The 13,978-nt window shown below is 36.4% G+C and overlaps 1 protein-coding gene across 2 annotated transcripts in view; it reads left to right on the forward strand.

Moving 5' to 3' along the window:
- Positions 1-12,892, forward strand: part of CPA6 (carboxypeptidase A6) — a 312,960-nt gene extending 300,068 nt beyond the window's left edge. Inside the window, exons 9-11 of one of the 2 annotated variants that reach the window (XM_055318319.1) lie at positions 2,726-2,928; positions 6,789-6,873; positions 12,373-12,892. In XM_055318319.1, coding sequence (XP_055174294.1) covers positions 2,726-2,928; positions 6,789-6,873; positions 12,373-12,560 — 476 coding nt within the window. In that variant the 3' untranslated portion in view covers positions 12,561-12,892. Of the gene's footprint in view, positions 1-2,725; positions 2,929-3,937; positions 4,460-6,788; positions 6,874-12,372 lie in introns of those variants that run through there. The other variant, XM_055318320.1, reaches the window with a different exon arrangement.
- The last annotated feature ends 1,086 nt before the right edge of the window (positions 12,893-13,978 follow it).

Genomic DNA, 13,978 nt, shown 5'->3' on the forward strand with positions numbered 1-13,978 from the left:
TTATATATAAAGCAAATGTTAACAGACGTAAAGGGAGAAACTGACAGTAATAGCAGAATAGTAGGGGATTCTAACACCCCATTTATATCAATCAATAGATCATCCTGACAGAAAATAAATAAGGAACAGTCACTTTGAGTGACACATTAAACCATGTAGACTTAACAGATACATACAGAACATTCCATCCAAAAACAGCAGAATACAATTCCATTCAAATGCACCTGCAACATTATCCAAGATAATAGCCATTATGGAAACAAGTACGGAGGTACTTAAAAATTAAAAGTAGAAATAGCACATGATCCAGCAATTCCACTTCTAGATGTTTACCCAAAGAAAACAGAAATGCTAATTCAAAAAGATATATGCACCCCCATGTTTATTGCAGCATTACTTACAATAGCTAGAAAGTGGGGGTGGGTTATGTGCTAAATAGGTGAAGGGAATTAAGAGATACAAACTTCTAGTTATGACATAAATAAGTCACCAGGATATAACATACAGCATAGGGAATATAGTCAGTAATATTGTAATAACTTTGTACGGTAACCAGTGGTAACTACACTTATTGTGGTGAGCTTTTTGTAATGTATATAATTGTCGATTCATTATGTTGTGCATCTGAAACTAATATAATATTGTATACTATACCTCAATTTAAGCGTTTAACTAATTTTAAAATATAAATAAAACTGTAAGAATAATAAATAAGTAAATATGTATATAAATATACTTTGGAAATATTAGTGTCACTATTAAAAGTCAGATGTGAATCTAATTCTTGTACTTATAGATGAGCTGCTTCTTTCTCTATGAAATTGTTTCTTTTTCTTAAATTTCACCCTAGTCTGTCAAAGTGTGGACATCTTTTCCCTTTATCTCTCTTATTTTGTACACAATAAGTCCATTCAATCTATCCCTAATTGTGGAAAAATTTCGGTTGGCAGTTCTTCAAATATTTAACTTTTATTTCTTTCTCTGTTAGGGTCCATATTAATCAGATGTTGACACTTCTGTTTTTCCTACCCCTTTAATTTTTTTTCTTTTTTTCTTTCTTTCTTTTTTTTTAGCTCTTTGTCTCTTCTTGATGCCTTCTGGGAATTTTTCTAAACATATCCCATCTCATTAATTCACTCATCAACTGTATTCTTTCAACCCATGAATTAAGTTTTTTATTTATATTATATCTGATTGGTACTTTTTTATAACATCTTACCCCTGGTTAGTGTTTCCAATGCCCTTCTATATGCCCTTGAGAATATTTATTGGGATTATTGTAAATCCTTTTTTCTCTGGCTCATTAGTTCTGCTCCCTCTGGAGTTAGTAATTCAGTCTGTGATCTCTCCTTTCTGGAGCTTTACAGCACTGTTCTTCAAATGTCTCTTTATTTGTCCTAATCCTTTCAGAGTATCAGCTATTGTTTTTATACTATATTCTGAGTTCCGTCTATATCCCACTTACTTCTAAGGCACGTCCAGAATTAGACTCAAAGGAGAAAAACCTTAATGGCTGTAAATTTCCCATCTTAACTCACTTATAACACAAACTAGATTTAATGTCCTCAAGATTTAGCTTGATCTGATTTGGTTATCTTTTCATATTCAGTAGAATTAGACCAAGTCACATAATCACCAAACATTTTCCATTTGCTATGAAAAGAAACAGTTTTCTAGCCCTATTGGGAAGGCTAATAATGACTGATGCTTAATAACTGTAGAAAATGTAATTATTTATAAATGTAAAAATGTCTTGGAACTTTAATACTTTGTGATTGTTTCAGTAAATGTTATTTTCCTTCCTCCCCTTCATAGGCCTATAAGGATATAAAATTTTTAATTCAAAAATTAGTAAAATTTAGTTTTGAGGATTTCTTAACTGAATTCTTAATGACTCCTGAGATAACTAGAAAAGCCTCTTGCATTTTACAAAACCAGTTTGGATATTGCTTGTCTAAAAATATAATAGAAATTGTTTTGGCATCTTTTGTTGGAGTTATTTCTGCCCTGCCTTCATGTTCTTAATACAAATTGCTATATACTTGGGATATTCAATATTTGTATCTTACCAGACACCTGTGCAAATGTCTAGCCTTTTCTATTGATCTGACATTCACTTATTTGACAAATATTTGTTGAACACTTGCCATACTGTTGTTCTAGTTGCCAGGTACCCAGCAAGAAAGACACAATCCCTGCTTTCACAGAGCATTAGAGTTTAACAAAGGATCCAGATTGAATGTAGTTTCTATGAGAGCAGGGAGTTTTTTTCTGTGATGTTTTTCATTGTATACCAGGCACCTAGAACAGTGTAAATATTGGTTGAATGTTAAGCGGGTAAATACTGGACACTAATTACAAGCATATTAAATGTTATGGAGGAAAAGTGCAGATATCATCAAGTATAGGAGCCTTACCTGCTCTGGGGGATCATGTGGAATTTGGTCTCCCACTGATAAAGCCATCCCTTTCAAGTGGTTTATGCAGACTCATTTAAACAGTCAGCACCTATTTCCTATTCAGGCCACCCTCCTATTGTGCAAGGAGGCTTGAAGTACCTTGGATTTTTCAGTGTTGGTTTCGGTAGGTGAGAAGTTAGATGAATTGTTTAATAACACCATATGTTTATAGAAAGTAAAGGGAAAACCAATTTAACAATGCTGATTTGTGTTCCTTGCTTCTTGCCTATCCACTCCTTCACCTCATTTTCTTTTCTGTCTTTCAGATGAAGGAGCTTCCATGCACCCTTGTGATGATACATACTGTGGACCTTTCCCAGAATCTGAGCCAGAAGTGAAAGCTGTAGCCACCTTCCTCCGAAAACACAGGAAGCACATTAGGGCTTACCTCTCCTTTCATGCATATGCTCAGATGTTGCTGTATCCCTATTCTTACAAATACGCAACAATCCCTAACTTTAGTTGTGTGGTAAGTATTTGACCTTGTACATACGTGTCAGGCTTTATGCTTCTTTACTAAAGCTAAAGTGGTTCTAAGTGGTAATGGTAATAGCAAACACATATTGTGTTTATTCTAATAAGCATTTTTTTACATATTAACTCATTTATTTTCCATAATCATATGAAGTAGGTAAGTATTATTTTCCTCCATTTTACAGATAAGAAAAGTGAAACCTAGGGAAATTAAGTAATTAGACTAAGAATACACAGCTACTAAGTGCCATAGCCGGGATTCAGCCCCATATCTAGCTCCAGCATTGTCACTTTTAATCTCTGTGCTATGCTGCTTCTCAAATGCAATCATTTCAAACCAATTTACATTCTTACCACAGGTTATACAGAAAGATGTCAAGATGGATTTGATTAGTGTTACAGCTTCGGTCACATATGCAGGGCTATAATTAATTTTATTGGGTAAATAATTGTTCATAAATTATAGTCTGACTCTCATTAATTAAAAGCGAGTTTTAATTTATAAGTGCTATTTGCTTAATGGTACTAAGTCTCTGGGCATGTATCTGACAAGTTAGTGCTAAGAATGAACAGCCCTTCAGGCATAAGATTACTTGGCAGTGAAAAAGCAGAGTTTCTTTCTCTCCTCATCTCAGAAAACCAACAAGCTATCCGCTGTAGGGCAAAATTCTTTGTAAAATGAGTCTGATTCAGAGCCTCTTGCATCTAAAGGTCTATAAAATTCAAAAGCAGGCCAAACTAATATTTAGTATTAGAAATGAGGAAGAGGAAGGGAACAGTGGTTAGGAGGAGGTATAGAAAGGAGAGCTTTTGGGTTGCTGTGGATGTTCTATATCTTGGCCAGGATGCTGGTTACATGTGTGTGTAACGTATAACGTATAGCTCATTCATTGAGCTATAAACTGAAAATGGGTATCTTCTTCTCTATGTATGTTACAGTTGAAGTAAAAGCTTAGATAAAAGAGAAGCATCCCCTTTCTTCCTATACCTTCTAAATCTTTCAGCAATTGGTTGGAGTTGTAGGAATTCCTGACGTGGATGTCCAGGACCTGGGAGGAATGGAGAACATGAGGAGGTCAGAAGAAAGCCTGAGGGAAGGCTTCTATTCTGTCCAAGAGAAGAACTTTGTTTTCGGCATTCCAAGCAAAAATTCTGAGCAAATTCTCTCTTGAGAAATTGTGTAAAGGTGGTCGTTCTTTTTAAGAGTGCTATTCTCCAGCTACACTGTGGATCAAATAGACTTGCTGTTGTTGTTGTTGTTAACGTGGCACCTTAACTACCCTCTATCACACAAAGTTTCTCCAGGCAAATGTTCAGCCCTTTCTAAATTGGGCACAGTGTCTATTGATATTCTCACAACAGATTATATGGAGTATGCAATATATTAAAACTATCACATGAGGATATTCTCCATATTTTGAATTTTAGCTTTCTACCAGAAGTTAAGCCTATTTTCATTTTTTCTTGGATTGGAGGATGTGGAATAAAGAATATATCAGTGATTCACAGCCAGGGATGACTTTGGCTCCCAGAGACACTGAACAATGTTGAAGACATTTTGATTGTCACAACAAGGCTGGCAGATGCTATTGTCAACTAGTGGATAGAGGCCAAGGATGCTGCTAAACATCCTATAATGCACAGGACAGCCTCCCACAGCAAAGAATTAGTCAGTCCAGACTGTCAATAGTACATTGTTGAGAAATCCTGCTACCTAGTTACATATAAGCTAAGTTACTGAAACCAAGATTAAAATCCTCAGAAACTCAGTAGTCTCTGAATGTTAACCAGAAACCATTCTATTCTAATAAATTGTTCAAAAACATCCCATCAATGTGTAGGAGTCTGTGTTTCTGCTAATATTTTTAGGGCATTATTATTAAGTTGCTTCAAATACGGAAATATTTGAATAAAAAATGTATTCCTTGCCTAGTTGAGGTTCAAAAAGTGAGGCCTGGATCCTTTTGAACAACTGAAAAGAGGAAGCAATAAAGAAAGGAGGAATTGCTTAAACTCTTTCAAATAGGTATCTAGCCACACCACCCTGGAAAATAATTCCTAGAAAATTTTATGAAGTTTTCACTTTATTGTGGAATGACCATATCCAACCCTCTTGTCAATAGGCACCTGCCCCTGAGTGACAGGAATGCAATAAGCTCAAAAGACTAAACTATGCATATGTTTTGTATAAATAGGCCAAGTGGTTGTATTTTTTTTCTTAATAGATTTTTGGGGGGAGTTTGGGGGGGTATCCAAAATAATGAGGAACAAAATTCTCCCCCACCAGAAGAACACAGTAATCTTCTAAATGTAGAAATATCTGCCCTTGCCATGGAATTCTGCTGAAACCATTGGAGAAGAGGTTAAAATCTCAGAACATTCTCCATAAAGGTATCTTATTATGGTGTTTACATCCCTTTTCTGTTGGCTCCTGAGAGGAGAATGTCATCATCAGTGAGATCAAGAATAAATTGTCTGCCAGGTTCTGGAGCCCGGTCCCTTAATATCCACAAACAGTGGCATTTGCTGCAGATGCTGCTTTATGCATCCCTGAGGTGAATGAGGACAGCAAACTGAAGCTAGAGCCAACACACGGCACCATGTTGCCCAGAGTACTTCAACTGATATCATAAATTATTCATAGGCAAGTTGAAATTGAAATGGGAGAACTGTATACTGGTTTCAACATACTTCTTTTCCTCTCACTGGTTATACAATACTTCTCTAACTCTTTCTGGAAACTAATGCTGTTATACCATTTGAAAATGTTTTGAAGTGTAGTCAGTATCATCTTGGTTCATGTTAGAATATTCACCTTTTAGTGTTTTTATTGTGTTGATCATTTTTCCTGATTTTTGGCATTGATAGGAAGAGTTCCACCTCAAAATATCTACATCTCAGCGGTACCTAAGCTCTGTCAGAAGCATATGTAACTTTAGAAGTCATGGAGCATTCTACAATTGTTATTCCCATTCCCATAGGGATACATGAATAGTGTAAGAGAAGCTGCTCTTCCTGAACTAAAGGGTTTTTTAATTGATCCAAATGTGTTTTAAATACCTTGTACATAGCCACTAAAGTATGTACTTAAGGATCAATAAGATTATCTTGATACTCTTGCAGAGCTATGCTTATTCAACATTCATGCAAGAACTATTGACTAAGCATCTGTTATACACAGGCACGTTGCTAAATAATGCATATGTAGCTATGAGAAAGACTGACATGGGCTCTGCCCAGCAAGCATTTTGTAATTTATAAAAGCAAATCATTCTTTCTGAATGAAAGTGAAGAGGACAGGATACTAAATCAGTATCAGAATTTAGGAGTATTTAACTCAACCACTCCTTGCTATGTAACCCTAGCCTGCCCATTTAACCTTGCTGAGCCTTTCTTTTCTTGTCTGTAAAATGGAAATATTACTCATCACTGGCTTGGTATAAGGATCAATCAAAGGAAGTAACGTGTTCTCTGGGACGCCTGGGTGGCTCAGTGGTTGAGTGCCTGCCTTTGGCCCAGGGCATGATCTTGGAGACCTGGGATCAAGATCCATGCCGGGCTCCCTGCATGGAGCCTGCTTCTCCCTCTGCCTGTGTCTTGGCCTCTCTCTCTCTCTCTCTCTCTCTGTGTCTCTCATGAATAAAGAAATAAAATCTTTAAAAAATAATAAAAGGAAATAACGTGTTCTCAAACACATTGTAAACAGCATGTGACAAGAAATATTATTACTACTATTATTAACTATGATTTAATGTGCCCAACCTTGCTCTCCAAATTGAAGACAACATGCCAGTGCTTCCATAGGTTTCAGTGCAATGATGTAAAGTGATATCAGTGCTCCCTTCTCCCTCACAGGAATCTGCAGCTTATAAAGCTGTGAATGCACTTCAGTCGGTATATGGAGTACAATATCGATATGGACCTGCCTCCACCACATTGTGTAAGTTTCCTGCATATTTTGTGTTAGAATCATCTCTTGAACCAAGATCCTGTAAAATGACTTCCTTTAGAAAAACAGAAGTGTGTTCCCCCTTAATGAGAAATTTTTGACAACCGAATTAGCAGAGGAAGATGGAGGGAGTTTATATTTGATTAGTTTTACACTGCTTGACAGAAATCACTGTACCAATTGAAATAAATTCTAAGCAGAGAACATTCTAAGCATGTAGTAATGACTACAAAGTTGAACTGAGATCTTATGACAGTAGAAAGTATCCAAATGGGCTCCTTAAGCAATTGTAACTACTATAAGGGTGGAAATGGGCCTTGAGAAGATAATGAAGTAATGTCTCAGCCCTAAAAGAGCTTTTGTCTTATTCTTTTCCTCCACCATTCTTGTTATAAAACTGTATTTCTTGCATAACCCCTTCAACCGAATTTCCCCTTAAAAGGTGATTAAAATATTTCTCCTTTTTTTTGCTTTTTAAAATAAATTTATTATTTGGATATTAGGTAGTTAACATATACTGCAATATTGGTTTCTGGAGTAGAATTCAGTGATTCATCACTTACATAAAACACTCAGTGCTAAAAAAAAAAAAGAAAAAAAAAAGAAAACAGTGCTCATCAAAATAAGTGTCCTCCTTAATCCCCATCACCCATCTAGCCCATCCCCCATCCGCCTTCCTCCATCAACCCAGTTTGCTTTCTATTGTTAAGAGTCTCTTGGGGATCCCTGGGTGGCTCAGTGGTTTAGCACCTACCTTCTACCCAGAGCATGGTCCTGGAGTCCCGAGATCAAGTCCCACATCAGGCTCCTTGCATGGGGCCTGCTTCTTCCTCTGCCTGTGTCTCTGCGTGTGTGTGTGTGTGTGTGTGTGTGTGTGTGTGTGTGTGTGTGTCTGTCTGTCTCACAAATAAGTAAATAAAATCTTTTTTTAAAAAAAAAGAGTCTCTTATGGCTTGTTTCCTTCTCTCCTTTTTTCCCCCTCCAATCCATATGTTCATCTGTTTTCTTTCTTAAATTCCACATATGAGTAAGATTATTTGGTATTTGTCTTTCTCTGACTGACTTATTTCACTTAGCATAATACTCTTGTTCCATCCACATCATTGCAAATGGCAAGATTTCATTTTGATGGCTGAGTAATATTCCATTGTGTATATACACCATTTCTTCTTTACCTATTCATCAGTTGATGGGCAATTGGGCTCCCTCCATTGTTTGGCTATTGTTGATAATGCTGCTATACACATCAGGGTGCATGTACCTCTTCAATTTTGTATTTTTGTATCTTTTGGGTAAATACCTAGTGGTATAATTGCTGGATCATGGGATACTTCTATTTTTAAATTTCTGAGGAACCTCCGTACTGTTCTCCAAAGTGGCTGCACCAGTCTTCCCACCAACTGTGCAAGAGGTTCCCCTTCCTCCACATCCTTGCCAACACCTATCGTTTCCTGTGTTGTTAATTTTAGCCATCCTGACAGGAATGAGGTGGTCTCATCGTGATTCTGATTGTATTTCCCTGATGAAGAGTGATGTTGAGCACCTTTTCATTTGTCTATTAGTCATCTGGATGTCTTCTTTGCAAACGTGTCTATTAATGTCTTCTGCCCATTTCTTAACTGGGTTATTTGTTTTTTGAGTGTTGAATTTGATAACTTCTTTGTAGACTTTGGATACTAACCCTTTATCAGATGATCATTTGTAAATATCTTCTCCCATTCCATAGGCTGGCCTTTAGCTTTGTTGACTGTTTCCTTCACTGTGCAGAAGCTGCTTATCTTGATGAAGTCCCAATGGTTCCTTTTTTATTTTGTCTTCCTTGCCTGTGGTGATGTGTCTAATAAGAAGTTGCTATGGCCAAGGTCAAAGCTTTTCTGCCTGTCTTCTCCTCTAGGATTTTGATGGTTTCCTGTCTCACATTTAGCTCTTTCATCCTTTTTAAATTTATTTTTGTGTATGATGTAAGAAAGTCATCCAGTTTCGTTCTTCTGCATGTTTCTATCTGGTTTTCACAACACCATTTGTTGAAGAGGCTTTTTTCCATTGGATATTCTTTCCTGCTTTGCTAAAGATTAGTTGACCATATAGTTGTGAGTACATTTCTGAGTTCTCTATTCTTTCCCAATGATCTATATGTCTGTTTTTGTGCCAGTACCATACTGTCATGATGACTACAGCTTTGTAATAGATCTTAAAATCCAGATTCATGATGCGTCCAGTTTTGTTTTTCTTTTTCAGAATTGTTTTGGCTATTTAGGCTCTTTTATGGCTCCATATAAATTTTAGGATTGTTTGTTCTAGCTCCATAAAAAAATGCTGGTGGATAGGGGTTACACTAAATATGTAAATTCCTTTGGGTAGCATAAACATTTGACAGTTTTGTTCTTCCAATCCAGGAGCATGGAATGTTTTTCCATTTTGTGTCCTTTTCAATTTCTTTCATAAGTGTTCTATGGTTTTCAGAGTACACGTCTTTTACTTCTTTAGATTTATTCCTAGGTATCTTATTGTTTTTGGTGCAATTGCAAATAGGATCAATTCCTTGATTTCTTTTTCTGCTGCTTTGTTATTGGTGTATAGAAATGCAACAAATTTCTGAACATTGATTTTATATCCTGCAACTTTGCTGAATTCATCTATGGGTTCTAGCAGTTTTTGGTGGAGTCTTAAGGGTTTTCTGCATAAAGTATCATGCCATCTGCAAAGAGTGAAAGTTTGACTTCTTCCTTGCCAATTTGGATGCCTTTTATTTCTTTTTGTTGCCTGATTGCTGAGGCTAAGACTTCCAGTACTATGTTAAATAGCAATGGTGAGAGTGGATATCCCTGTCTTGTTCCTGATCATAGGGGAAAGGTTCTTTTTCCCCATTGAGGGTGATATTAGCTGGTCTTTTGTATATGGCCTTCATGATGTTGAGGTATGTTCTATCTATCCCTATTTTGTTGAGAGTTTTTATCAGGAAAGGATGCTGTATTTTGCCAAAGGCTTTTTCTGCATCTATTGACAGGATCATATAGTTCTTATCCTTTCCTTTATTAATATGGTATAACACATTGATGACTTGTGAGTAGTGAACCACCCTTGCAGCCAGAATAAATCCCACTTGATCATAGTGAATAATTTCTTTATTGTACTGTTGAATTCAATTTGCTAATAGTTAATTGAAATAAAGAGCAACTAGGTATATGGAAAGAACTTGAACAAAGTATCAGAAGACATGGACTCTAGTCCTGATTCTGCCACCAAAATATTAATCCTGGGCTTCAGCTTCCACGACAGTTAAGTAAGGAATTGGATTAGGTCATCTCCCATGGCCTTTCAAATTCTAACATTTTTAATTATATGACTTGGAAAATCTAACAAGAAACCATATATATCTGAATGTCTATGCACAAACACACACAGGTTGTATGTATATGTTTAGATAGTGACATCCAATTTTGCTTTCAGTGAAGTATCAAATTTCTCCTTGATTCCTTTAACGGTAGGTTAAATTATTATATTCCTAACCATTCACTTTCTTCAACCTTCAAAGAAAAGTTTGGTTTGTCAACCAACATTGCTTATCAAATAAGTTTATCCTAATAATGAGAATGCCTTAAATATTAGAATTGTTTTCAAAGTCTATAATCATTGGTCTCATGTTGACCTTTTTAGAATTGTTTTTCATACTGAAAAAGGAAACAGTATTTTTTAAAATCATATCACTAATTATTACTAATATATGTTAATTTAAACATTAATTTTTTAAAAATCTTACAGTTTACCTTTTCTGCTTGATATCAAGGCACAGTCATGGTATTATACCAAGGACAACCTGCTACCATACAAATGAGGCTATCACATCACCATGATGTAACTTTTGGCACATGTTGCCTCTGACTTTGGCTTCTGTGACTACTATTTGCAGTTCCAGTGTACTCTAACCCAGAAGGACAATGAAGCCACAGCCTACCTTCTGTCCTTAACCAAAGCCAGGGGAGCCTGAAGAATAACAGAGCCATTTAATTGTCATCTTAACATTATTTATCCCTAACTTGTCCTGGCAAAAATAGCATAAAAAGGGCATTATTTGAGCAGATGAACATGCTCAGAAAAATTTTTAATAACAATGTTAGGTCAGTCTGAATCATATTAACTGCATGAAAAAAAGTTTATAAAGATTCTTCTATAAAAATTTATAATTATGAAGAACCTTATTATGCTTAAAAATTACATACTAGGCACTTTGGGGTATAAAGATGCAAATTAATAAGGGCTTATATCCTGGCACATTATTTTGTTTAATTTCCACAACAACACTGTAGTAGGTAATATCATCCCTTTTTCTAAAGGGGAGATTCAGGCTCAGACAAGTCACAGTAGGTGGTGGGATCTGATACAGCTCAAGCCCTTAGTCTGTCCCTATGCCTGTACTTTCAACCTGTGCTGAAAAGCTGGAGCGTGTGAGGTCATAGGAGCCAGAAAGAGAGAATTGCCAATGGATTATTACCTATACTAAATACTGTGGAGAGGTTGAAAGTGAGGTCTGTGGGGGGTGGGGGGGACAAAACAAGAAAGGAGATTAGCCTGCTGTCACTGGTTACCTTCAAGAACAAAGTTTTCATAGGTAGAGCAAGAACCAGATTGAAAGTGGTTGAGGATATAGAGGCAACATATATAGATTCTCTTTGTGTTCTAAAGCAAAAGAACAAAGTTAAAAAAAAAAAAAAAAAGGATGGTATGTAGCATGAGAAGGAAATGCCATAGAAAATCGGTGCTTGAACATTTTGGTCAAAGCAAATGCAACAAAAGGTGTTTTAATTGATTAAACTAGGTCCTGGAAAATGGACCCTCTCACTACCAGGGAAGACGATGAATGAAATCAAAGACGACGTGTAAAAACAAAAAGCAAAACAAAATAAAAAGCAAAAGCTCCTCTTCTGAGCTGGAAGGATAGCCCGAGGGCTATGATGTCAGTAGAGAAGGTGGTGGGATGATTACCTTTTATGGACATGGGGACAATGGTAAATGAGGGGCAGGACTATGAGAGCCAGAGAAAGGTTCAGTAAGTGAAGGTCTAGAAAAAGAAGCCTGGAGCAGTGTTGAGAACAGAGAAAGACATCAGTGACTAATGTGATTTCACAGCAAAGACTCTCCAGCTTTCTCTCGAGTGAAAGCAGAGAAACTGGGCCAGGGATTAGTTCGCTTATGGGTCACTGGAGTGAGGATGGAGATAAATATTATTGGAATTGAGGCTGAGAAATTTTGAGATCATCGCACTGGAAAAGTATTACTACCTAAACTAGATCCTCAAAGATGATGGCGGGTAGGATTTTTAAGTTCCATGAGCCTAATGTGCCAAGGAACTACTGTTAAATCGTTCTTGTTGAAGTAGTGTTTAATTGGAAGGATTTAGGGTAGCCTAGTAAGCAAGGACTATATGTAAACTTTGAAAATTATGCAGATTCTTTAGTGAGGCTCTTTTTTTTTTTTTTTTTTAACTTTTAGATGTGAGCTCTGGTAGTTCAATGGACTGGGCCTACAAAAATGGAATACCCTACACATTTGCTTTTGAACTTCGTGACACTGGACATTTTGGATTTTTACTTCCAGAGATGCTCATCAAACCAACCTGTACAGAGACCATGCTGGCTGTGAAGAATATCACAATGCACCTACTAAAGAAATGTCCCTGAGACCACTCACGAGCCAGGTCAACCACCAAACAGAGAGCAGATTCTGTGCAAGAGCTACTTGGCAATGGGTGGAAATTGTCTTTAAAGAGAAGGACAACTTCTTAGAATGAACATACCTGTGGACTTTAAAAGCACCTACTTATGCAATTTATGTGGCAATAAAAAATTGGTTAAAAAATCTGAGCATAGCCTATTTTGCTGTAAGAGAAAGCATCCATTTTATACCCTTTAGAGTCCTATTTGATTAAGGGGAGGGGGGATATTTTCAAACTCTATTGTCTCAAGAAATGTATAAATCAAGGATTTTACTGCAATAAATCTCCTTTTCTCAATTAAGATCTATGCTACTAATGTTTAATCATTTGGTTTTCATTTGAAATGGAAACTTTTGAAATGGGGAGAGCTATATTTATTAATAAATATACAACTTATCAAGACCTCAGATTCTTCATATCTTCACCCCCTGGCATTAGTGCATGATATACATAAAAAAAAATATAGCAAGACAGAGAGCATTCATGTTTAGACTCTGAGAATACCATTTACAAAAATAGAAGTAAACATTAATTGAGGTGCCAGAGCGTTAAGAGCTTTACACTAATAATCTCTTGTATTGCTCAAATACTATGAAGTAGATACTACTATTATCCTCATTTTTCAGATGAGCAAATTGAGACTTAGAAAAGTGATATAGATTTCCATTTCCAGGAATATAACAAGATAGGTATCTGGACTGCTGGAAATAACTACAACTTCTGGATAAAATATAATTTTTAAAATCATCTTTAAAACATCAAACAAAAGTGTAAGAAAATCTCAGGCTAGGCATTAGGTGAAGGCAGGCACCTAGTGAGGTAAGTGGTGCACTATTATTCTGAGAGCATTTGTCAAGCCAGGTGAGTACAGATTTTGATTTTTATAGTATCTTAGAGAATGGGAGCAGAGAATAAAGCCCAAGGCTACTCCAAGGTGGGAAATCTAATACAGATCCTCTTACCAGAATTCTGGAGTTTCAAAGGGCTATACCTTCAGTGTAAGGCTAAATTACAAATAAACCCCCTATGTAACAACTGAAAATTGACTATTTCAGTTTTGGCAAGAGTAGAGAGGGGAGACACTACAGCTGAATCATAGGTCAGCTTTTACTGGTTTGTGACCCAAATTCAGACTACTTAAATGGTCTGATAAACCTCTAGCCAAGAATTTAATTCAGACTAATCCCAAATTGGTTATACCCTCCCAGTATTTCGTAGAAGAAAATGCAAATCCTCTTGGAGGATTTATCTGACCAAGATGCATCATGAGCACTAGGATGAAAAGAGGAGCCTAAAAACTTCCAGAAGGGGGAGGAAAAATGATCACAAAGGAATGAGGACTACAGTAACATTAAACTTCTCTGTAACACCAGTGATGTTTGA

The sequence above is a fragment of the Nyctereutes procyonoides genome, unplaced genomic scaffold (genome assembly GCF_905146905.1).
Source record: "Nyctereutes procyonoides isolate TBG_1078 unplaced genomic scaffold, NYPRO_anot_genome, whole genome shotgun sequence".
NCBI lineage: Eukaryota > Metazoa > Chordata > Mammalia > Carnivora > Canidae > Nyctereutes > Nyctereutes procyonoides.